The sequence below is a fragment of the Ictalurus furcatus genome, chromosome 7 (genome assembly GCF_023375685.1).
Source record: "Ictalurus furcatus strain D&B chromosome 7, Billie_1.0, whole genome shotgun sequence".
NCBI lineage: Eukaryota > Metazoa > Chordata > Actinopteri > Siluriformes > Ictaluridae > Ictalurus > Ictalurus furcatus.
Genome location: NC_071261.1, coordinates 7,395,392 through 7,421,369, shown reverse-complemented (window position 1 = coordinate 7,421,369; position 25,978 = coordinate 7,395,392). Strand labels below are relative to the sequence as shown.

Sequence of the window (25,978 nt, the reverse complement as noted above, 5' to 3'; positions counted from 1 at the left end):
TATGCTTGCGGAAATCGATTGCAATTGATTACCTGCGGATCGAACCTTCATGCTTGAAGTCTGCCGTGAACTAGTTCTTTAGATTTGGCCACAAAGTGTTTACATAACGCAGATATCCAACCTTTCAAACAATTAAGTGTGATTATTTTCTAAAGTAGAAGGAGGGGGCTCAACCAAACTGTGGCCACCCTGACGTTTGTTAGTTTGATTGCTAAATTACGAACTACTGTGACATTATTCGACATCTTAATAAGAGCATTTCTTTGTCTGTATTTTATTTCTAGGCAGTTGCTGTTTTGACAGCCACATATCCTGTGGGTCACATGCCCTACGGCTGGTTGACTGAACTCCGTGTTATCTACCCTGCCTTTGACAAGGTAAGGCTTTCTTTACTCCGTCCGGAAGGTAAAACAGAAGACGTATAACCATGTTAATTAGAACTTCTGGCTATGTACAATACTTACCCGGTGTAAGTCAGTATGCTCTGCGTGCCAAACTAAAGCACCAGTTTAGCATTTGAGTAGGTGGAGAAATTCATTCCAGTGACCATATCCACCTCCGAAAACACCTGTTTTTACCATGAAAATTGTACGTGAAGTGGAATTTTCCCAGCCTCCAGCCCTGCTGCTTTTGTAGGCACCAGCATGTCTATGGTGCTCGACTGCCATTCGAGAGAGTGTAATATTTATGGATAAACAAAACCGAGAAGGCAGAGGAATTAGGATAGAGGCTCACTTTGTGAAAGACATCCTGACGTTTATGATCGTTATCTTCTACTGATCTTTGTGCTTCACTTCTGCGTGACTGGTTTACTGCACCTGCGTCGTGCTGCCTCAGCAAACGCAGGCACACGACACGTCACAGGCAAAGAAGGACGGCATTAAACCAGGGTTCATATCGACACTTGAGCCTGTATAGCCCTAAATGACCATTTTTAACAATTAAAACCATGTGTTTTTACACCTTTCTTCCCTCTCCTAGAACAACCCAAGCAATAAGTTGGCAAACTTTGGTACGACGGTCTCCAAGTCGCACATCAAGCGTTTCACGTTTGTCTGTTTGGCTCTGTCGATCACGGTAAGTGCTGCTTCACCCTCGCCCTCACCTCCTCCTCCTGCTCGTCCTTATTGTGGCTTCTGTGTGAATCTGATGTTAAAGTCAAAATGCTGTCTTCGTAAATTACTTCTGCATACAAACTGTACATCAGTCCTACTCACACTGCACCTGCTCCTAACACATGGAGCCAATGGAACTCTATACTTTACTTCACATCACTGACTTGAATCCAGCCCAGTTATATCATTCCCCAGCCTCCATCTCTACTACACACCGGCATGTCTACGGCGCTCCACTGCCATTTGACAGAGTGTAATATTTACGTGTAAACAAAAAAGAGGAGACTGGAATAAGGATAGAGGCCTATTTAGGGGAAGACATCCTGACGTTTACGATCGTTATCGTCTAATCATGCTCGCGATACACTTCTGTATGACTATTTTACTCTGCTTCAGCATAAGAAGAAAGGCAACACAGCCCAAACCAGATGATGCTATCTCGACTGTACTAACAGTTTCAATGTAACAGAACTGTTGCGAGAATTGGAATTTAATGTGGCAGATACAGAGTGATTTAAAAAAAAAGTGAAACGGCTCCTAAATTTAGTTATAATAAATATAAGCATTCGTCCAATCAGATTAGTGGGCCGTAACTAACTGCTGTAGAACTCACACTCATGCTAATCAGCAGCATCTGATAATAGCACTTACAGTAAATGAAGATGCTTGGACTTGTGCTAAAGATGTTTTCTAGCCTCATCTGAGGTGCCTCATCGATTCCAATATGTTCTACTCGGTCAGTTCTTGGTTGTGTAATTTTCATCATTTAGAGCAGGGGTATGCGACTCAAATTTGTAATGGTTCATTGACATAAAATTCCTTCAAAGGTCTGGATAAACTACTTATACGAGTTATTGGCATTAACAGTTACTATTTAATGCTTCACCATTAATGATTAGTACATAGCTATAAATAAGGCAATCCGAAGTGTTTTTTATTTGACACCAGTGCGTCACATTACCTCTTTTGACTCTCAAATAAATGAGTCATCTAATAACCATTTGATTAACTAGTCTTTAAACACTTTGTTTTGATTGTTTAGTTGTTGTTGTTGTTGTTGTTTTTTCTTTTAAAAAGCCAAGGTGTCAATTCGCTGGTAACTGAGATGAAAATCCATGAACGTGAAGCCCTCCGTTTTCTGACCTTAATTTTGGACCTCAGTTTTTGTTTTTTTGTTTGTTTGTTTTTTTTTATGCTACTATGTTGATATTTGATCCTATAATAACATGATATTTGTGTATCGTCTTAGTAGAAGTAGCATCAAAGTGTCAACCTCTTTTGCCGGTCAGTTAACTGTGCACTTTTAAGATGTTCTAGGAGGAAATAGTGAGGACTGCAATGAGGTGACGGTTTCCGAGAGCCAGAATTAGGAGTGCTTAGATAAAATGTACAGATAGACCCACACTTGTTGGTGTAGTAGGTTTCATAAGAGCTTTTATGATCATCATTATAGCGCAATTACTGTACAAAACACGTACATCATCGGCTGTGCTGTATGTGTGTTATATTTAAGTCTGATATTTATCGAACTGTATATTCATGACTTTTAAACGTTTAAGCTAGGCGTACCTTGAATATACAAACGATTTGAATTCATACACGTGTGTCCTGCTGCGATGTTTTTAATAACTTCAAGTAATCCTAGCTCGTCTCTGGTCTGATGTAAATAATTGACGTAAATCATGCGACTGGCTGCAACGGAGGATCTGCTACAGAAGCCGCTCTGGTTAATGTTTAGAAAACCGAAGCCGCTGAACTACACTGCTACAGTATTTGTACTCCGTTTGCTCTGCTGAAATATTTAAATGAATTTGCATGCTGGACCACGGTCTGATGACCCCCTGATTTACAGCAACACCTTCTCTACCGTGGAAGGAGTGTTCCAAACACATTTTACTGAGCCTGAGGGCAATAACAGAACGTTTTCTTATGGACGCTTGCTTCCAGATATTTGTCGCGGTGTTGCTCGTAGGGCTGTTACTTCACAGAACGTATACTACAGTAGAGCTACAAAGAGCTAGCCCACAGACTGTGAAGATTTTCGTGTACGCAGGTCGATTTAGATGTTTAGAAGTAGCCAAGTCAAGCCGACTGGACTCGTTTTAAGTCCGGTGAAGCAAAGCAAGTGCTGAATTTTCTTTCTTTCTTTCTTTCTGTATTTTGCGATATTACCAGTACAGCTGACTTTAATATTTTTAGATATAGCTGTCCAGTAATCTACTAGTTTTGTAAGTCAAATGGTTAAGTGAAGTAGAAGTAGTGGGTGTCAAACACTTTTGGTGGTCAATTAACTGTGCACTTTAAGTTGTTATTGGAAATACTGACGACTGCAGTGAGCCGATGGTTTCTGAGAGCCAGAATTAGGAGTGCTTAGATCGAATGTACATATAGACCCACCATATAGTTGTTGGTGTAGTAGGTTTCACTAGTGCTGGAAAGACTTTTTTTTTTTTACATATATATTATGTGGTAAAATGTGGGAGATGGAATCTTATCATAAATGATACTACACTTGAGCTATTTTGTCCCAATTTTGTTTTTGATTCATTTATGTTGATATCACATGATACCGGTTAATCCTGTTTCTCACCATAGCAGCTGATGGCCAATCAAATGCTTTAAAAAATAAATAAATAATTTTAAAAAATGCACTAAAGGATGCGTTCATTTGACGCTTTGGCGCAGTTAAATATGAAGTTGTGGTAATGACTCAGTTGACCTTTTTATGATCGTCATTATAGCACAATTAGTGTACAAAACATGTTATTTGACACATATATAATCAGCTGTATGTGTTTTATATTAAACACCCACGAGTATGCATTTGGAACGGCCATAAAATATTTAAAAACCCGAAATCCCTCCCAGCTACGCCACTGCCCAGAGTTTCGGGATCTACCCCAACCCTGATTAGGATAAAGAAGTTACTGGTGATGACTTAATGGGGGGAAAAATCCCAGACAAAATAGCTCAAGTGCATCATCGACAATAGGATTTCAACTTTTTTCCTCTGCATGCCATCATTATGGGACAGCAGGTTCATGTGACTAGTCATGTGGCACTTAGTCAAAGGAAATTGTTCTAAAAATAAAAGCTACGTAATATCATCATCAGCAGCTTTTATGCTCTGCTGGTGAAGGTTTGTTCTATGGTGCTTCAATTTTTGTTCTCAAGATTAATAATGGCAAAATCTGAAAATAACTTCGTAGCGTTTTATTGGGCATCTGTGTTTCGTTCGTACAGCTCTGTTTCGTGGTTTTCTGGACACCACACATCTCTGAGCGGATCCTGGTGGACATCATAGGCGTGGACCATGCCTTTGCTGAGCGCTGTGTTGCCCCATTACAAATATTTTCTTTCTTTCCTATTCCAGGTAAAGCACTGAACATACACTCCGTACACACGCTCGCGGACGTATATCTATATACACATAAAGTCACTTGTGGATTCGACAAAAGCGCACCAGGAGTTTGCCCTCAGAGCAGCTGTGTCGCTTCACACGTAATAATAATAATAATACGTTTTATTTATATAGCGCCTTTCCACGGGCTTAAGGACACTACACTCCGTATACATTTAACAGGAAAAAGTACATTAATGTACAATATATTTCAACAGAAGATACAGTCTCAGTTACGAAAGGGGAAATAAAACATCAGTCAGTAATAGACCGATAATGCGCTGAGAAAAGATGTGCTTTTAAGCTGAGATTTAAAGATAGAAGTCGAGGAGATGGAAGTCACGGAGGCTCTGAGGTAGAGAGTTCCACAGTTTAAGTGCAACTACACTGAAGGATCTTCAACCAAAAGTGTATAGATGAAATCTAGGGACAGACAACAATGTGGAAGAGTGCGTGCTGGTGTGTACGGACGCAGCAGGGTGTATCTCACAAAAGTGAGTACACCCCTCACATTTTTGTAAATATTTGATTATATCTTTTCATGTGACAACACTGAAGAAATGACACGTTGCTACAATGTAAAGTAGTGAGTGTACAGCTTATGTAACAGTGTAAATTTGCTGTCCCCTCAAAATAACTCAACACACAGCCATTAATGTCTAAACTGCTGGAAATAAAAGTGAGTACACCCCTAAGTGAAAATGTCCAAATGGCCCCAAAGTGTCAATACTTTGTGTGGCCACCATTCTTCTCCAGCACTGCCTTAACCCTCTTGGGCATGGAGTTCACCAGAGCTCCACAGGTTGCCACTGGAGTCCTCTTCCACTCCTCTATGACGACATCACGGAGCTGGTGGATGTTAGAGACCTTGTGCTCTTCCACCTTCCGTTTGAGGATGCCCCACAGATGCTCATTAGGGTTTAGTCCATCATCTTCACCCTCAGCTTCTTTAGCAAGGCAGTGGTCGTCTTGGAGGTGTGTTTGGGGTCGTTATCATGCTGGAATACTGGCCCGCAGGGCAGTCTCTGAAGGGAGGGGATCATGCTCTGCTTCAGTATGTCACAGTACATGTTGGCATTCATGGTTTCCCCAATGAACTGTAGCTCCCCAGTGCCGGCAGCACTCATGCAGCCCCAGACCATGACACTCCCACCACCATGCTTGACTGTAGGCAAGACACACTTGTCTTTGTACTCCTCACCTGGTTGCCGCCACTCACGCTTGACACCATCTGAACCAAATAAGTTTATCTTGGTCTCATCAGACCACAGGACATGGTTCCAGTAATCCATGTCCCTAGTCTGCTTGTCTTCAGCAAACTGTTTGTGGGCTTTCTTGTGCATCATCATTTAGAAGAGGCTTCCTTCTGAGACGACAGCCATGCAGACCAATTTGATGCAGTGTGCAGCGTACGGTCTGAGCACTGACAGGCTGACCCCCACCCCTTCAACCTCTGCAGCAATGCTGGCAGCACTCATACGTCTATTTCCCAAAGACAACCTCTGGATATGACGCTGAGCACGTGCACTCAACTTCTTTGGTCGACCATGGCGAGGCCTGTTCTGAGTGGAACCGGTCCTGTTAAACTGCTGTATGGTCTTGGCCACCGTGCTGCAGCTCAGTGTCAGGGTCTTGGCAATCTTCTTATAGCCTAGGCCATCTTTATGTAGAGAAACAATTCTGTTTTTTCAGATCCTCAGAGAGTTCTTTGCCATGAGGTGCCATGTTGAACTTCCAGCGACCAGTATGAGGGAGTGTGAGAGCGATGACACCAAATTTAACACACCTGCTCTCCATTCACACCTGCGACCTTGTAACACTAACAAGTCACATGACACCGGGGAGGGAAAATGGCTAATTGGGCACAATTTGGACATTTTCACTTAGGGGTGTACTCACTTTTGTTGCCAGCGGTTTAGACATTAATGTCTGTGTGTTGAGTTATTTTGAGGGGACAGCAAATTTACACAGTTACACAAGCTGTACACTCACTACTTTACACTGTAGCAAAGTGTCATTTCCTCAGTGTTGTCACATGAAAAGATATAATCAAATATTTACAAAAATGTGAGGGGTGTACTCACTTTTGTGAGATACTGTATAACGAGGTGCCAGAACATTGAGACCTTTGTATGTCAGGAGAAGGATTTTAAACTTAATACGACATGAGACAGGTGAAGACTTTTCTATAAGTGTTTGTGGCCCAGAAATCATGATCTCATTTGAGGAAATTCCTGTTTTCATCAAATTTTTACATCATGGATACAGGCAGAGCTGATGAGCTGATGGCATGTGTTTCATCAAAAATGTGCGGATGTATAAATCTGGGTGTCATCAGCATGAGACCACAGTGACTGATGATCTGACCTAGTGAGAGAACGTAAATTATGAACAGTAAGAACCTAGTACAGAACCCTGGGGGGATAGCCTGAGTGAGAGGAGCAGTAGGAGATTTGTTTTGATTCATGATCAGTCACGGTGTTATGTAATACTTCACTGGTGAAAGTTTAGCAGGAAACTTTCGCTGCTGTCAGAGGAGCCGTACTGTAAGGAACAATGGTTTATGGTCAACACTTTTAAAGGACAGTCGTAAGTAGAGGACACAGGGCAAAGCAGTGAGAGAGACATAAAAGTGCTTTCCCATCAGACAGTATGGTACAACAATATGATATGGTAAAAAAAAAAAAAAAAATCAGTGATCACACATTTTGTTCTTATTTCTTTGCTCATGCTGGGAAACGACCAAAAAGGGACATATAAGTTGTGACAGGAAAAAAAGGATAAAATCAAATTAGTCAACGTATGTGAAAAATACAATCGACTTTTGTACCAAAAGCTGCATCACGGACACCAAAACGAGAGTAATGTAGTTATTAAGGAGCATAACAACCTCTAGAAAACGCTCGCATTCGACCACAATGAGGGACAGAAAGAGTGTTTATAGTGATGCTATAGAAAGAAGCATCCCAGCTCGTAAGACTGTGATAGAAATGTCAACGTCACATAAAATATAAAAGATATCATTTCAAGTTAAACGTTAATATATTTCGCATTTTAAGTATGAAGCTTTGTTGTTTATTACAAAAATTTTTTACTTAACGGCAGTCTCAAGGGGTTCAGCTGACAAAAACGTTTGAGAACCACTTTCCCAAAGGCACCTTTGATTGGTGGATCTTTTACCTATTTTATTGGTGCCACAGAGAGCAAAAAAAAATCCACCATAAATATTAGCATCACATGGAAGGATGTTTGTGGTTGAAGAGTATTATTCTGTTTATTGTAGCTAAAAGAATCAGGAACGGAAAGTCCTTTAAGAAACCGAACATTAGGTTTTCTATTGCAGTGTTGTGAGGATGCTTTCCTGGTACACACAGTGGTGCTTCAAAGTTTGTGAAACATTAAGAATTGTGTATATTTCTGCATAAATATGACCTAAAACATCATCAGATTTTCACACTAGTCCACAAAGTAGATACAGAGAATCCAGTTAAACAAATGAGACAAAAATATTACACTTGATCACTTATTAATTGAGGAAAATGATCCAGTATTACATATCTGTGCTTGGCCAAAAAGTTCTATTTTGGTCTCGTCCGTCCACAAAACATTTTTCCATTAGCCTTCTGGCTTGTTCCTGTGATCTACAGAATAGCAGCAATGTTCTTTTTAGAGAGCAGTGTCTTTCTCCGTGCAACCCTGTCATGCACACCATTGTTGTTCAATGTTCTCCTGATGATGGACACTCATGAACATTAACGTTAGCCAATGTGAGAGAAACCTTTAGTTGCTTAGAAGTTACCCTGGGTTCTTTGTGACCTCGCAGACTATCACACGTCTTGTTCTTGGAGTGATCTTTGTTGGTCTCCACTCCGGAATGTGGTCTTGAATCTCCTCCATTTGTATACAGTCTTGTCTGAATGTGGATCGGTGGAGTCCAAAGTCTTTAGAGACGGTTTTGTAACCTTTTACAGCCTCTTTTCTCAACTCTTTTTCCGAGGTCCTCATAAATCTCCTTTGTTCATGCCATGATACACTTCCACAAATGTGCTGTGAAGATCAGACTCTGATAGATCCCTGTTCTTTACATAAAACGGGGAGCTCGGTTACACCTAATCGTCATCCCATTGATTGAAAACACCCGACTCTAATTTCCCCTTCAAATGAACTGATAATCCTAGAGGTTCACATAGTTTTGCCACTCACAGACATGTAATACTGGATAATTTTCCTCAATAAATAAATGACCAAGTTTATTATATTTTGTCTCTTTTGTTTAATTGGGATCTCTTTGTCTACTTTTAGGACTTTTAAAATCGACTCTTAAAATCTGATGATGCTTTAGGTCATGAAAATTCTGTACTTTCAAGCACTACTGTATATGCCTGGATTCACATTACTAACTGTACTGTGTTGTCTGAGGGAAAAGCGCTACACAGTGAGAGGCCAAGGGATTGGAGAAGATATCACAGGTATAAGGTATAATAAAGTGACGAGATTATAATGACCAAAGGAACAACTGTACACATGCACATTCATGCAGTTATCCAATCAGCCAATCATGTGGCAGTGGCACAATGCATAAAATCATGCAGATACAGGTAACATTCACATCAAACCTTAAAATTGGGGGGGTTTCGTACCCGCAAAACACCAACGATCTGACATCGCTCGATTGTCGCCTGATTGGCGTCGTCTGGTTGTAAAGAATGGTTATTTGACGACAGGATGGTTTTTGTTTTGTTTTACACACTATTCTGTCTAAACTGATGTTTATGAAAATCCCAGGAGATTAAAAGTTTCTGAAATTCTCTTAAACAGTCCATCTCGCACCAACAACCATGCCACGGTAAAACTCGCAGAGATCACACTTTTTCTCCCATTCTGCTGTTTGACGTGAACATTAAATGAAGCTCTGGATCTGTATCTGCATGGTTGTATGCACTGTGCTCCTGCAACATGATTGGCTGATAACGGATATTTGAACGACTGTGCTGGTGTTTCTGTTAAAGTAGTGAGTGGACATGTACGTAATACTTTTATGTGTCCTTAATCCTTTTTGTGCTTTGGCCTGTTTGGATATATTTGATCGCATTAATAGTGGATAATGTAAAACCAGCTCGCTAACCCACCTCTGTAGTTTCTGCAAGCCTTTGTGTTAAAACGGGTAATAAAAATGACCAGCAACATTCAACCTGATGGCAGTATTTATTCTGTCCAATGAGTCTGTCTTATTTGAGCCAATTTTGGTATAATTCAGCATGACCTGCTTTTATTGTTATTGTTTGAAAAGTGACGGTGCGTGCTCACCTAACTGGCTGGCTCATGACCCTGAAGAAAACCTTCGTCCTGGCTCCGAGCTCTGTGCTGCGAATCATCGTTCTCATCACCAGCCTCGTCGTGCTGCCCTACATGGGGTGAGTGTCAGCTCCTGCCTTTGTTCTGTTTTTCTAATGAACATTTGTGACCACATAGTGCTGCTGACTAATGTTTCCTTTTCCATGGTATTTTATCAGACATCAACAGGACTGGAACGCCAGTGTACTGAGAGAAAGGGTTAAAGAACGGCATGTCGGCAAAGTTAATCCCTGTTATTACTTACTATGTGTTAGCAGCTATAAACCGTCATTCCCTCACCAACCTCTCTTTTTTTAGGTTAATACGATTTTTAAAAAAAAAAAAAAAGCAGCTTGTTCAGTTATAACTAAGCACAGAGTCACTGCTGTTGAGTTCTCGTATCTGATTGGTCAGAAATTTTGAATTTTCTACAACACAGCTCAGACGGAAGTTCCAGCTATAATTCAAATGATAGGTTTATGTTAATGTGCTTGTTCTTGTACATTAGCGTTTCTATAGTCGCAGCTCTTTCACAGGGAGTTCTCTGGTGGATGCATAATCTAAGGATAATAAAAAAAAAATAGATTAAAAAAATGTGTTATTTAGCAGTGTTGATATGGTAAAGCGTTGAATAAGGATGTTTGCTTAACATTTATGAAAGGAGTCTTTAGTTTTCTGCCATGGGAAAGTCATCAGGATAAAGGACATTGCGCTTACAGGTTTCTCTTGACAAGCTGGATTCTTTATGTCATCCTCATGAAAGAGAGAGTAAGTGAACAAATGCTACGGACTATTTTGCCTGACAGACATTCCACAAATTTAAACTGCCCCACTGTGTTTTATTTCCTTCTTAAACCCTCATGAAGGTCCACAGAATATATTGCAAATATTTCAGACACAGCTCCAAGTACTACAGTTCTCTCCTGAGCTTGGGTTACTCTCTGTGTAGTTTTGAATGTGTCCATGTGGGTTACCTCCCATGCTAATAGATTTATCGGCTATGCTAAATTGCCCCTTGGTGTGAATGAGTGTGTGCATGGTGGGTGTATTCCCGTTTCACACCCAGTATTCCCAGCAAAGGTTCTGGATCCACCTCAACCCTGAACCGGATGAAGCGGGTCCTGAATATGAATGAATGAACACACGTAAAATGACAACATTTCCACAACATATTTGGTAATACTAGTATTGCGTTAATAGTTACATCACTGGTCAGACTATTTGTGAATGACCACTGTCAGTACTTTAAAACGTATACGTTTTCATTTTGAATCTATGTAGAGTAGTCATTTAATAAATTACCCATGCAGAGTAGTTTTCCTCTCTACTTTAGTGTCATCTTTCTCAAGATTAATGCTGCACTCCAATGGGAGAGTACCATTCTGCTGTTTACACCTAGCACCAGTACTTCTTTGTCTTACATTCTTCTACTGTACTTCATATCATGTCAATTGTATTGTCACTGAACAGGCTATTGCTCGAACAAGTTCTCCACCAATCAGTTAAACCAAATATTTAAGAATAACTGGTATACTTTTCAAAGAACGTAGGAAATAGATATGAATTTTGGCCTCCATTAAAGCAAATGTATGCCAAGTTGATTTATCAGAGGTTTACTGCGAAAGCTTTGGCGCTTGTTCACCAATCACGGTGCTACAGCTTTCTTGCTTTAAACTTTGACCCTCGAGATTTTCACTGCTGTTAGTAACTCCAAGTTGTGTACACTTCAGGGTGCATGGAGCTACTCTGGGGGTTGGATCTCTCTTAGCTGGCTTCCTCGGAGAGTCTACAATGGTAGCGATTGCGGCCTGCTACGTCTACCGGAAGCAGGTGAGGTACCACCAAATCGTAAGAGAATTACTCATCATACTCTTGCTCTTTCAGCTCTGTCCTTTGTAATTTCTGTCCCGTGGCCTCGTTTCATTTCATTAACTATACTTAAAGCCAGTTTGCTCACCCATGTCCAAGTGTCTATTAATGCTAATAAGATAAGATAATACTTTATTAATCCCCAGATGGAGAAATTAGGGTGACTTGTGCTTGGAATGTGTTTTGCCACTCATCTACTCAAAGTAGAACTGATGAAGGCCAAGCTCATTGCTCAATACATGCTTGGTATGGCATGTTCACATACACTCACGGAGCACTTTATTAGGAACACCTATACATCCGTGCAATTACCAATCAGCCAATCATGTGGCAGATTATGTTATGCAGGTACGGGCCAGCAACTTCGGTTAATGTTCGCATCAACCATCAGAATGGGGGGAAAAATGTGATCTTAGTGATTTTGACCCTGGAATGATTGTTGGTGCCAGACAGGCTGGTTTGAGTACTTTTATAACTGCTAATCTCCTGAGATTTTCACGCACAACAGTCTCTAGAGTTTACTCCGAATAGTGCGGTAAAGAAAAAAGTCCAGTGAGTGGCAGTTCTGTGGATAGAAACGCCTTGTTGATATCAAGCCGACAGAAAGAAAGGCTACTGTAAGTCAGATTGTGTCAGCCAAGACCAGAAAGCTGAGGCTGCAGTGGGCACAGGCTCACCAAAACTGGAAAAATATAGCCCGATCTGATGATCTTGATTTCTGCTGAGGCACACAGACGCTAGGGTCAGAATTCGGTCCCAACAGCATGAATCCATTGACCCAACCTGCATTGTGTCAACAGTCCAGGCAGGTGGATGTGGTGTAATGGTTTGGGGAATGTTTTCTTCGCACACTTTGGGCCCATTAAAACCAATCAATCATCGCTTGAATGCCGCAGTCTATTTGAGTGTTGTAGCTGACCTCGTGCATCCCGTGGGCACAATTTACCCGACTTATAACGGCTACTTCCAGCACGATATTGCACCATCACAAAGCAAAATGATTTCATGAACATGACAATGATATCAGTGTTCTTCAGTGGCCTTCCCAGTCACCGGATCCGAATCCAATCTTTGTGATGTGGTAGAACGGGAGATTCTCAGCATGGAAGTGCACCTTAAACATTTACAGGAATTGCGTGATGCAATCATGTCAACATGGACCAGAATCTCAAAGGAAGGTTTCCCACATCTTGTGGCATCCATGCCAGTAATCCCTTCCCAGTATTATACAGTGTTCCTAAAAAAAAATAAAATAAATAAAAGGTTTTGCAGCAAAACATTCCTTAAAATATATATCCTGTTGTTTCTCAACACGGTTGAATTCACAAGTCAGAAGCTGTTATATATATGTTTTTTTTTTTTTTTTTAAAGCATTTCTTCTAATACGTTATCATTTTCATATTACGTTACGAGGGTAAATATAATCTTAAGACTAATAAAGAACTTATTAAAAATGCATTTTTATTCAACTAAGAAAAGTCATCTTTGATTTGGTGAAGTTTTCTAAAAGGAGTTTAACGTTTATTGACGGAGTCTCAAGCGTTATCGTTTTTCCAGACACAAGAAAGTCTTCAGGACAGAAGGACTTTGCACATTCTGGTTTCTCAATAACATGACAAGTTGCTGTTTGTTTGTTTGTTTGTTTGTTTGTTTTTGGGGTTGTTGTTTTTTTTTTTTAACGTCAAGGGAGAGAGCAAAGGAAAGACAGGTGAGGGAACAACTGTTTATACAGTGGATACAAAATGTCTACACACCCCTGATGAAAAAATTTCAGGTTTTTGTGATGTCAAAAATTCAACCAGGATACAATATTTCATCTCCAGTCATCTCCTCACCTTTAATAACGTGCAACAAAATGTTTAATTTTTCTTTTAATCACTCAAACTTTCGATTTGTTTTTCAGTTTTGTTGTTCGCTTCATCACGTTAAAGGTGGGAAAAGATCTGACATGATTTATCTTGGTTTCATTTTTTTTTTTTTTTTTTTTGCATAACAAAAAGCAGATTTTTAACAGGGGTGCGTAGACTTTTTGTATCCACTGTAGCTGCTATAATGTAAGTAATAACAGGTACTAACTTGTTTTGTGGGCATTCCATAACATTAAATGTAGCTATAAATGGTTAAAAAGTTTGACGTGTCGTTCATTAAAAAATTTAAAGAAAAAAATCTAATAGTTGGCGAATTGCCAAGTGATTCATCAAATCATCACTTATTGCAGATGGTATTTCTGTATAATAATTTACAGTGGTGCTTGAAAGTTTGTGAACCCTTTCGAATTTTCTATATTTCTGCATAAATGTGACCTAAAACATCATCAGATTTTCACACAAGTCCTAAAAGTAGATAAAGAGAACCCAATTAAACAAATGATACAAAACACATTATACTTGGTCATTTATTTATTGAGGAAAATGTTTGAAGAAAGAAAGGAAAACACTGCATTCCAGTATAAGAACCTTATTCCATCTGTGAAACATGGTGGTGGTAGTATCATAGTTTGGGTCTGTTTTGCTGCATCTAGGCCAGGACGACTCGCCATCATTGATGGAACAATGAATTCTGAATTATACCAGTGAACTCTAAAGGAAAATGTCACGACATCTCTCTGTGAACTGAATCTCAAGAGAAAGTGGGTCATGCAGCAAGACAACGATCCTAAACACACACGCTGTTCTACCAAAGAACGTTTAAAGAAGAATAAAGTGAATGTTCTGGAACGGCCAAGTCAAAGTCCTGACCTTAATCCAATAGAAATGTTGTGGAAGAACCTGAAGCGAGCAGTTCATGTGAGGAAACACACCAACATTCCAGAGTTGAAGCCGTTCTGTACTGAGGAACGGGATAAAACTCCTCCAAGCCGATGTGCAGGACTGATCAACACTTACCCCAAACGTTTAGTTACAGTTATTGCTGCACAAGCGGCTCACGCCAGATACTGAAAGCAAAGGTTCACATACTTTTACCCCTCACAGATCTGTAACTGGATCATTTCCCTCAATAAATAAATGACCAAGCATAATATTTTTCTTTCACTTGTTTAATTGGGTTCTCTTTATCAAGTTTTAGGACTTTTCTGTTGATGTTTTTCGATCATATTTATGGAGAACTATAGAAACTTCGAAAGGATTCAAAAACTTTCAAGCCCCACTGTATGCTTATTTTTATCGAAGGTGCCAATAATTCTGGAAGGCACTCTATATTAGCGCGAGCCACTATATGTGTAATTGACATGGTTATAAATTTCAGTTCCCCTTAGCCAACATTCCTCCCTCGTCCATTTTTTAAACGCTTCAGGTTGATACATTTTTCAGCAAGGTTTTTAACAGTTTTAAAAATGCCTTTTATATTCCGCTTCCCAGAAGAAGAAGAAAGATTGTGATGGGGAGGTGGCCATCGAGGGAGAGGACTCGGCTCCTATGAACGAGGTGCGCTCTGGCCGCCGGATAAATGACGTCGTTGAACTGAAGGAGGAGGACGAGGAAGAAGAGTGACCTGGTGATTTTTAGGAGACGTCAGCCTCACGCGCATTCCTCCTGGTTATGTTCAGTGCTTGTGGGAGGACGTGTTGAGGGGGGGGGATCCAGGGATTTTTTTGCTTTGCAGGGCAGTGTTTTAATCGCTTACTGCCCCCTGTTGCTGCTCTTTCCACCTGTGCAGTGTGCACATGGAGTACGCTTGAAAAGGGAGCCGTAGTTAGAAATCACGAAAGACAGCAAGGACACACATTCCTATTGTATTAAATGTCATTCAGCCACACACGTGTGTGTGCGTGTGTGCGTGTGTGTATCTCAGTAGATGTTTTGCAGCTGTTGTCGGGAATCTCTACGTGACGGACAGTCAAGATATCGATTTGTACCAAAGCTACTTGTCGCGTGTTAACTGCTTTTCATCAGTGCTCTGAGCTCTACTGTGCTGCCGTCCTAAACGTTTATGAACCCTGATCTGGAAAGAAAATACAAAAATATTACACACACACACACACACACACAGTAACTTCATCTTCTTGGAATGTGAATATCTTTTGGTTGTTATTTTTTATCTCGCATACACCGCAGAAAGTAAAGAGAAGATATGAATTTTCCAGGAACTCTAAACCCGACTGTTGCTGCACAGCTGAGACCTTTTATGCTAGAAATGTTTCAAATAGAGTTAATTATACAGTCGCACACAAATATACATCTTTACATGGTCAGATTTTTTTTTTTTTTTTAAATCAGGTTGGAGTGTGCATTAGATTAATAACATGAGTAAATGAATAAGGAAATGGCTTCAGAGTGACAAGTGGGTGAAGTGTGCGGGCCATTTTAGAGGCACTATTTTTTAATATGCAATGTCATAGATGTATAAACTCTGGTACCTTTTTGTATGGGTGATGTGAAGTCTGTGTTTGGTGGGAAAGGGAAGGAGGATATTGCTGTCCGTTTGCTTTACATGCTCATGTCTGTTGCAGTATTTTAAAAAGAAAATAACATTTCATTTGAGCTTTTTTTTTTTTTTTCTATTAGACATTCTGTTCTTATGTCATCTGAAAAAAAAATATATATATATATTATATAAACTAGGTATGAAAAATTTGGGAAGACATTTTGCTAGTGTTAATTTCCCCTGTGTATGGAGACTCTTGGGACACCCTGTAAGCACCATGAAGTCTGATTGATCATCCCTTTCCTGTCCTATACTATTGTAATGATGATAAATTTCTGCACAAGTATTTATGATGTCTACGGCATTCCAGCATTCGTTTTTTTTGATTTGGTTTGTGACGACGAGCAATGTCTGGCCATGCTCCTTTTATATTAAATATTACTGCTTGATCCAAAGCAGAGGAAATGCACAGTAGACGTTCAGACCTTTTACAGTTGTCCAGTTCAGACAATGACAGCTTTATTCCACAATGATTAAAGGGTGACAATGTAACCACATGTTTCATCTTGGGTTATTCACTTTCCTCTAAAGCAAACACAGGTCTTTAGTAACAGTGTAACAGCAGAATTGTTCTGGAGACTGATACAAATGAAATCACTGACCCAAAGAACATTTCAGTGAATATAATGGAACGAACACGTCATTGTTTTAATTAACTGTTATCCAGCAAACATATCTCAAAATATTATGTTTCTTCCTTAAAGATGACTAAATATACTTGTGCCGACTTTTTTGGTTTGTTTTGGGGGGGTTTTTTGTCCGAGTTTTTTGAAAATCCTCATTGTGGTGAAACAGTGCCCTCTGGTGAGTACTTGAAGTTTTGCAATGAGCCCCGTCATGTTGAGCAGAGGAGCACAAAATGTACTAGGTGTGAACCTTCACCCATTAACACAGACCCTTTTACACTGACCAACTTGCCTGGAGTGCCAATCTTATCCTGGAGTAACTCTTGGAGCTCCATATTATCATTACACGCCACTCTTATTTCTTTCAAAGTCTGCGTATATGTGTGTAGCAGCCTGGGGAAACCCATAACATGATCATATTTCAACATCTTGCATGTAGTTCCGAAAAATAAGTCACTGAATTTGGTGTCTTATTTGTACATTTATCAATCACAAGTTTAAACCCCAAAGTGAAAAGGGTGGAAAAATTGGATTTAAAGAAGCCCTAAGTTAACCTGCTTATAGAAAAAGAACATTACTGATTTCTTTCTTTCTTTTTTTTTTTTTTTTTTAACGAAATAGAAGTTTACAGTGGCAAATGAGGTATCACTTTGATGATCAGCCTCAGTTTCCTCAGCTGAGGTCACAGTTACTTGCGGGTTTTAAACACAAGCATCTTTATCATCATCATCATTATCATAACTTCCCTCAGTTTTACATTGGTGGGAAAATAATCGCTGATTCATTCTATGAGGTTTGTCTGTTAGCCAGTTGTTTTTATTAATGTCTTCTTATTGAGTCGTTTAAATATTTTAAAACAGTCCGCTGGTATCTGTGTAAGCGCGATTCTCCGTTTTGATGATGATGTGATGGAGCAGGAGCGTTATCGGCAACATACAACCGGTTTCTAATTACAAACTGAATTGATTAGCATTATATCCATTTTGCTACGACGTGTAGCTTTCAGTAACGTGATCAGTGTGACATTCACCGTGCGGAGAGAAAAAAAAATCATACTTAGCTAGCGCGCTTTTAGACATTTTTAAGCGGATGGACTGTTTTTGCCACCATCACCATGTTTGTGAAACTGTCTCCTCACCCTTATACAACATGATTTTTGCATTTTGAGGCAAAGTTAGAAAGTAATCTAAAAAAGCACAGTACCTTCCCAAAGTACCAGAACGGCACTGCCAATTCTTTGGTTTTTGGTCTACGTTGAAGCCGTTTTCTTTTTGATGAAGCCTTTTGGGTTTAAAACATGAATACGAGACAAGGGTTAAGAATTCCAGTATTCATTTCATGATATTTACATCTAGCTGTGGTAAACAACATCCAGGACTTTTGGCGGAGACTGTACATTACTGGCTGAAACACTCCATTTTGGTCATTTTTGCCTGCTTTATAGATTTCAGCCACAACGAATTCTGACAGACATTTTTAGACTTTTAACACCGGTCCAGTTGCTACAACTTGCTTATCCTAGGCAGATACTAGACATAATTATATCTGAAAACCTTCATAGATGATTGGTAGTGGCACTGAAAATATGGCCTTTGGTGGAATACATTTGCAGTAAGGGTCAAGGCTTTTCCCCTTCTAGCCCAGTTGGCCCTGAGACAAAACCCTTTAATAGATCCCTCATAGTGCAATAGACTTATATCTCCCTCAGGCTCTCCTTCACCCAGCTGGCTCTTCTCATGCCTAAACATGGCTCTATGTCAAGACACGCTTCAGGGAACCCTAAACACTGGATAGCACAGCCAGGGGATACTTCTGCTTCTTAGAAGAATGCTTGGGGAGGGAGGCAGTAATCTGTTTGCAAGTATAAATCAGGCTAGTTCATGCCATTTGGACATCTTGAGCAATACCTGGGTTGCATTTAAAAGAGGCTTCACCTGAAACAGGAATGCTGCCCTGTAACCCTTGACGTGTTTATGACATGCTTGCACTTATTGGACGAAATATAACACTTTAAATTCTTTCTGGTTTTACATAACTTTTCAGTTAATATAAATATATAAAGTATGCCTGAGGTTTTTCATTGCAGTTAAATGCCATTACAACTCCAATGCTGATGGGGCGTGCTGTCATGATGTACTATTAATACAGTTGTGGTTTCAGTGGTTAGTGTGACTACAAGGCTCTTGCGACCTCGTAAACTGCACCGTTTCAACTTTTCACCGCTCCCAACACCTCTGCTTTGGCTCTGTAAGAAGCTATCATTTCTACGCATAGAAAGCATATTTGTGATGGTATCAAATGGAAGTCCCAGCTGTAAATTTACATGTTTTTAACTGATAAAAGGTAATGATCGCAAACAGACTCGTAGCAGGTGTGTTAAACTGTATTTTCTAAAGTCATAAACTCATACCTGAAGATAAATGCGCAAGGAGATTACCTACAATCTCAGTTTAAACGACTTTGGAAACTGAACACGCCTAGGGGAAAATTCCACTTGCGTCCAGAACAGTAGAAAAACTTCAATAAATAAATAAATAAATAAATAAAACGGACAGATAATGGTCCTAACCTTTGCAAATGAATTTTTCCTATTTCCAGTTAAAAGTATAGTGAATGATTTGGTGCCAGTTAAGGCGAAAGGTAGATATTTAATTTAAAGTTTTTAAAAAAATAATAAATACAGATACAGCTCTCCTGTCAGTATTTTCCCTTTAAGGCCATGCCACCAAATTCATGCACGTTAGGGGTGTAAAGCATTGCCACTATCAGTATCTCTGTCTGTGTATTTCTCCAAATATCCATATCTGTAGCTGTTTGAATTTAAATCCAAAGTAGGTGTGGTCTAAAACAAAAGTTCCCTGATTTATTTACATATCTAATTAAATAAAACGCTGAAAAATCCTGAGGTAGAAATGCCACCTCTGCCAGCATTGCGTGTGAATTCCGGCTCCGGTTCTCAATTATAAGTTACATTATTCGAGTTCATAGCTGGCCTCAACGATACATATGTGAGAGATTGATTTTAATTCCTCTCGTGCGGTTATTATTTTCGCCTCTACCAGATCGTGATATATTCTAACCAATACACTTGGTTTTATTTACCAAAATATAAACAAACTTGTAGCCTATTTTAAAGCATTGCAACCCTGACCAGGCAATAACTAAGGATGAACGAGTGAATGAACACTGTAAATGCTCTCATGCACACAATTATTTTATTGTGTCCTGCAGGATCCCAGTCCTGATAGACACCTCTAGTCCGAAACAGATGCATCTCCTATATCTATATCTATATCCACATATACTCTATCTGTATTTGTTTTCATTTAGAACGCATTGTCTGTTCATTTCAAATAATGAATGAATTGATATTCAGTTACATTCAGTTACACACATGGGGAGCTTTCTAAAGCTTTTTGGTTTTTTTAGCAGGTAATATGACTTAAAGGCAAGTAGAAAATCCTCCTTTCCTGATTGGCTAGATGGATAGTGGCATTTGAAGTCAGCTGAAGCCATCAGTATTGATCTATGGGGTTTCATTTAGGGCCGTTTTGAAATTAGTGAGGCGTGTAAGAGAGAGAAGCTTTGATTAATATGAACAGCAAGCTCCAGAGCTGAGATCCAGTTATAATAATTTGATGGCTATGTTGAATGGCATAATAGGGAATAATAATGAATAGTAATTTCATTTCACAACTTTTCTTTAAAAAAAAAAAAAAAAAAAAAAAAAAAAAAAAAAGTGTCTTCATTTTGAATTTCTAAAATTCCTGTGGGGATTGGGTGTATTCCTGCCTTGCTTTCTTTTTTCCTTGCATCCTTGAACAGACTCTGGTTCAACTATGACACTCATAGGAGAAAAGCACCTAATGAAGATGAATGAATGAATGGTTAAAGAATGTTGTCATACTACTCACACTCATGAATGAAGCTCCACTAACTCCTAAATCTCAAACAATGGCCTGCTTTACTGGTTTTTTAAGGTTGTTATCACTCTTGTCATTTGCCCACTGGCCACCATAACAATAAGTATAAAGTGTTTGTTTTTTTGAAAGGATTTGTACTGTTTCATAAAATATTTGAAACACTTCATGGAAAGTTGAAACAGTGCAAAGATGATACTAATGGACATACACACAGCCGAATTTAGCTTATTTGAAAATAATGGGTCCTGGGTTCGATCCTGAGCTCAGGTTAGAGTCTGTCTGTAGTTTGTTCCTACTGGTTTCCATGTGGGTTTCCTCCAGGTTCTCTGTATGCACATACAATAGTTTCATATCGATTTTAACCAACAAACTAATAGATCGTAACGAATCTTTGAACTGCTAAAGTTCCCAAGTGAGTTTAAAATTGTTATATGATTAAAATATATACAGTGTGGGGGGGTGGGGGGGGATAAGTATTGAACGTGTCAACATTTTTTTTTTTTTTTTTTTTAGTAAATACATTTCCTATGAGGTTATTCACATGAAATTTTCACCAGACTTTGGTATTAACTCAAGAAATCCACACATATAAAGAAATCCAAACATTACAGTCCATAAATGAAGTTCTGTGTAATAAAGTGGAAGGACATGGGAAAAAAGTATTGAACATGCTAACTGAAATGTATTTAATACTTAGTGGAGAAGTCTTTGTTTGTAATGACGGCTTCAAGACACTTCCTGTATGAAGAAATTAATGGTCTGCAGTATTCAGGTGTGATTTTGGCTCGTTCTTCTAAACATATCGTCTTTAAATCTTGTTCAATTGGATTCGAGTCAGCTGACTGACTGGGCCATTCTAACACCTGGATTTTTTTTCTCTGACACCAATTGAGAGTTTTCTTTGCTGTATGCTTTGGATCATTGTCCTGCTGGAAGCTCCACCCACGTCTCATCTTCATCATCCTGGTGGATGGCAGCGGATTCTCAAGAATCTCCCGGTAAAGGGCTCCAGTCATCATTCCTTCAATTATATGAAGTCTGGCAGTACCATGTGATGAAAAACAGCCCCACACCATGATGCTTCCACCTCCAGACTTCACTGTTGGTGTAGTGTTTTTATGGTGATGTGCAGTGCCATTTCTTCTCCAAACATGGTGTGTAGTATGACATCCAAAAAGGTAAATTTTGCTCTCGTCTGACCAGACTACACTCTCCCAGTATTTCACAGGCTTGTCCAAATGAGTTGTAGCAAACTTTAAACGAGCTTCGACATGCCTTTTCTTTAGTAATGGAGTCTTGCGTTGTGAGTGTGAGCAGTGGAGTGCATTGCCTATTGTTTTCTCTGTGACGATGGCACCTGCTGCCTCCAAGTGTTTCTGGAGCTCTTTCCGAGTGGTCCTTGGCTCTTGGGCTACTCTTCTGACTATTCTTCTGACTCCCTGGTCAGAAATCTTGCGAGAAGCTCCTGTGTGTGGCCGGTTGATGATGGAGTGATGTTGCTTCCACTTGCGTATAACGGCCTAAATGGTGCTTACTGGAGGATTCGGAAGTTTTAAAATACGTCTGTATCTGATAGGCACATCACATCAATAGTACTATAGTATATGTGGAATACAGGTAAGGGCAAACTACACAACACTCTGAGCTAAATAAAATTAGCATGTGCAGGTGGATTGTCTATGTTAAGATAACAGCTGTAATCTGAATGTATGTATGAATAATGCCCTGCAATGCGTCTCCCATCTCAATCATATTTCTGCATCATGCCCAGTGTTCCTGAGATAGTTAGCAGCTCTCACTAAAGCGGTTAGATGAATGAATGAATGAATGAATGAATGACATTGTTAATAGGTTTAGAGCAGTGGTCACCAACCTTGTTCCAGGAGGTCTCTCTTCCTGCAGGTTTATATCTCCAGCCAAAATCTAACACACCTGTTTTAGTCGATCAAGAACTTATTAAGGCAATGATTAGATCAAATTTGTCACAAAAAAAAAAAAATGAAATGAGGGGGAAGTTCAGCTGTCTTCTACTACATCACATAAAGAAATATTTTGACCATCAGTAAACTATTTATTTTGAAATATCACAAGTACATTGTTGAGCAGACAGAGAGCTTTAATTCAAGCCATTTGAAAGTGCACCAACATGGAGCAGTGACCCAACATCAAATTCAGAGACGATGTGAACACGTTTATCCAGTAGAGGGCGATCCCAACCACTGTTTACACAGGACATCTCTCATCTCCTTCAACCTAAATTACAGGCTGTGGTGAAGTAAAAGTGGCCTTAATGTTATCAGCCTTTCACTAATTTCATATCAGACCACGTGTATGACGTACTCACGATTATGATTATGACAACAGACAATGTAATACCACACCATGTGATTTACTCTATTATATTTTTGTCTAAAAGATGTAATATGAATAGATCTATTATTATTATTATTATTATTATTATTATTATTATAACGGTGTATGGTATGTATTACTTTACAAACCTCCACACTAAATGTATCTGACTGTTAAATGTCAGAACAGTGTCAGTAAACCCGATGACATTGGGTCTGTGATAGTACTCTAGTACCCCTCGTTTCTCGGGAGCTCCGCCCCTGAACTTTGGAACACGCACTCAAACCTACGCGGTACAAAATAGTCCCTCTTATAAAACATTTTACCAAACCTACACGATCACACAAATCAAACAGCTTCGTCTGATATCGTTTGCTGAGTTATATCGCGCAGTTCACAGGACAGAAAGCACGATTTGTGTATTAGTTTGCTTTACTACGCCATGATCATTTGGCGGGAAACGGCTGGTGTGTGGCGCATTAATACACAGTAAAACAACCCCTGCAGGATTAAAAGGCGGCCGGCAGATGCTGCTCGGTTTGCAGTGAATGGTGACCGGTGGAAGGAAATCACAGCGCGCTGTAAACTGTAGTGGAAACCCGCTCTTCTGTCAAAAAGAAAAGTTAAAGAGAAACCGGTGTGGTGAACTTTAAAGCCTGGGACTATTTTCTCACTCAGCAGGGAGACTGTTTGAACCTGTATTTTTCGTGTTTGTCCTCAGACACTGCTCCGGTGAGTACAGTGTGTTAGTGTCAGTTATTTGAGCTGTTTGACCTTCGTGTGGTTATTTTAAGGCTTTTTCGATATTAATTCAGGATGGTTAATGAGTGAAAATGTGCTATATTTTGGTGTGTGGAGGTTAATTTAGGGTTGAGTTGTGAGGCGTTGGTGTTTTTTTCCTCCTCTCAGCTGTTGGGAGTAGTGCTGTCAGTTTATTGGTTAATCTGTCTTGTGTATGCAAATGAGCTCGACTAGTACAAACACCTGACTGACTTTCCCTCTCAGGTCAGTGGTGCAGAGGTGAACATGACCCTGCGGCTGTGCTGTGGCTTTAAACTGACTACTTCTCTCTCTCTTTGCTTTTAAAAGGCAGTCATCATGCCGCTGAACGTGGCCAGCAAGAACTATGACTATGACTACGACTCGTACCAGCCCTACTTCTACTTCGACACCGAGGAGGAGGACTTCTACACGCAGCAGCAGGAGCAGCACGGCCAGCCGCCGGCTCCCAGCGAGGACATCTGGAAGAAGTTCGAGCTCCTGCCCACTCCTCCTCTGTCCCCGAGCCGGCGCTCGTCCTTCTCCAGCTCCTTCCCTTCCACAGCCGATCAGCTCGAGATGGTCACGGAGTTCCTCGGGGACGACGCGGTGAATCAGAGCTTCATTTGCGACTCGGATTCGTCGCAGTCTTTACTCAAGTCCATCATCATTCAGGACTGCATGTGGAGCGGCTTCTCGGCCGCGGCGAAGCTGGAGAGAGCGGTGTCGGAGCGGCTTGCGTCTCTCAGAGCGGCCCGGAAAGCGTCCACTCCCAAAAGCGAGTGCTCGGAGGACTCGGGCTCAAATGCCGGCTACCTACAAGAGGTTCATGTTAGCGCTGCTTCGGACTGTATAGATCCTTCAGTGGTGTTTCCCTACCCGCTTATGGAGGGTGTGAAGCTGAATAAGGAGTGTGAGAGCTCTCTGATGGACACGCCGCCTAACAGCGGGAGCAGCAGCAGCAGCGACAGTGAATCCGGTAAGTCCCGATGACACACTTGGTTTATATTTTTGATTATTATTGTGTATTATATTGACGCGGCGTTTGCGCACGCGTTTGAAATGTTAACTGTGCGTTAAAGAAGCGCTAGAGCTTGCGTGTGGGGGGCGTGGCCTGGAGCAGTCGGACTGCGCGAGCTTGTCTGGACTGAATAAGCAGAATTCCTGGCGTTTACCGGAGTGGGTGTGGCTTTGTTCAGGGTGAGCGCGCTTTTCTTGGGATTTGACGAAGCTTTTTTTTTTCCTCTTGTTCCCCCTACTATAGATGACGATGACGACGATGAGGAGGAGGAGGAAGAGGATGAGGAGATTGACGTCGTGACGGTAGAAAAAAGAAAATCGGCCAAGAAGTGCGACTCGAGCCCGGTGGTGCTGAAGCGGTGTCATGTGACCAGCCAACAGCACAACTACGCTGCACAGCCGTGCACGCGGAACGAGCAGCCCGCCGTCAAGCGGCTCCGCTTCGACAACAGCGGCACACGGGCGCACAGACAACTCGGCGCGAGCCGCAAATGCTCGAGTCCGAAGACGTCGGACTCTGAGGACAACGACAAGCGGCGGACTCACAACGTGCTCGAGCGGCAGCGGCGCAATGAGCTCAAGCTGAGCTTCTTCGCGCTGCGTGACCAGGTCCCAGCTGTAGCCAACAACGAGAAGGCGGCCAAGGTGGTCATCTTAAAAAAGGCCACGGAGTTCATTGGGGGCCTGCAGACTGAAGAGCGAAAGCTCCTCCACTCCAAGGAGCAGCTCAGGAAGAAGTGTGAGCACTTAAAAAGGAGACTGGATATGCTGAGCAGCTCCTGAGGCGCTCTGGACTGGGACTTTTAAAGCCCTTATGACGTTCGATTGTGATGGTGCTGTCCGGAGATGACTTGTGAACTATAATGCACCCGATCATGGCGCTCGACTTGACCTTAACGCATTTACACTGCCTCAGTTTCACATGAGGTTTTGGACTGTTTGTATTTAATTTTATATTTAGCAATGGACAGCAGTACCACTCATTGTTGGTCTTAACTTAAATGTTTTTTGGGGGTTCTTTTGTAAATTTTTGTATATATCTCCAGATGTATTAAGATACTGTATTAATTTGTCAATCATAAATACATTTCTTTATAAATTGCATTTGACTAAGTATGACTTGCATAGTCTTTCTTTCCTTCCTTCTACAATCAA

At 40.5% G+C, this 25,978-nt stretch overlaps 2 protein-coding genes across 5 annotated transcripts in view; both read left to right on the top strand.

Annotated features, from left to right (window-relative positions):
* ankhb (ANKH inorganic pyrophosphate transport regulator b) overlaps positions 1 to 16,779 on the top strand; it is a 32,759-nt gene extending 15,980 nt beyond the window's left edge. The window contains exons 7-13 of one of the 4 annotated variants that reach the window (XM_053628099.1): positions 285 to 377; positions 982 to 1,077; positions 4,359 to 4,488; positions 9,806 to 9,929; positions 11,580 to 11,679; positions 13,405 to 13,426; positions 15,078 to 16,779. In XM_053628099.1, coding sequence (XP_053484074.1) covers positions 285 to 377; positions 982 to 1,077; positions 4,359 to 4,488; positions 9,806 to 9,929; positions 11,580 to 11,679; positions 13,405 to 13,426; positions 15,078 to 15,097 — 585 coding nt within the window. In that variant the 3' untranslated portion in view covers positions 15,098 to 16,779. Of the gene's footprint in view, positions 1 to 284; positions 378 to 981; positions 1,078 to 4,358; positions 4,489 to 9,805; positions 9,930 to 11,579; positions 11,680 to 13,404; positions 14,505 to 15,077 lie in introns of those variants that run through there. The other 3 variants (XM_053628098.1, XM_053628097.1, XM_053628096.1) reach the window with 3 other exon arrangements.
* Positions 16,780 to 23,571: 6,792 nt separating this feature from the next.
* mycb (MYC proto-oncogene, bHLH transcription factor b) lies at positions 23,572 to 25,936 on the top strand. Its single transcript, XM_053628108.1, has 3 exons — positions 23,572 to 23,776; positions 24,134 to 24,782; positions 25,068 to 25,936. The coding sequence occupies exons 2-3, from the start codon at positions 24,143 to 24,145 to the stop codon at positions 25,604 to 25,606; spliced, it is 1,179 nt and encodes a 392-aa protein (XP_053484083.1). The 5' UTR covers positions 23,572 to 23,776; positions 24,134 to 24,142; the 3' UTR covers positions 25,607 to 25,936.
* Positions 25,937 to 25,978: the final 42 nt, after the last annotated feature.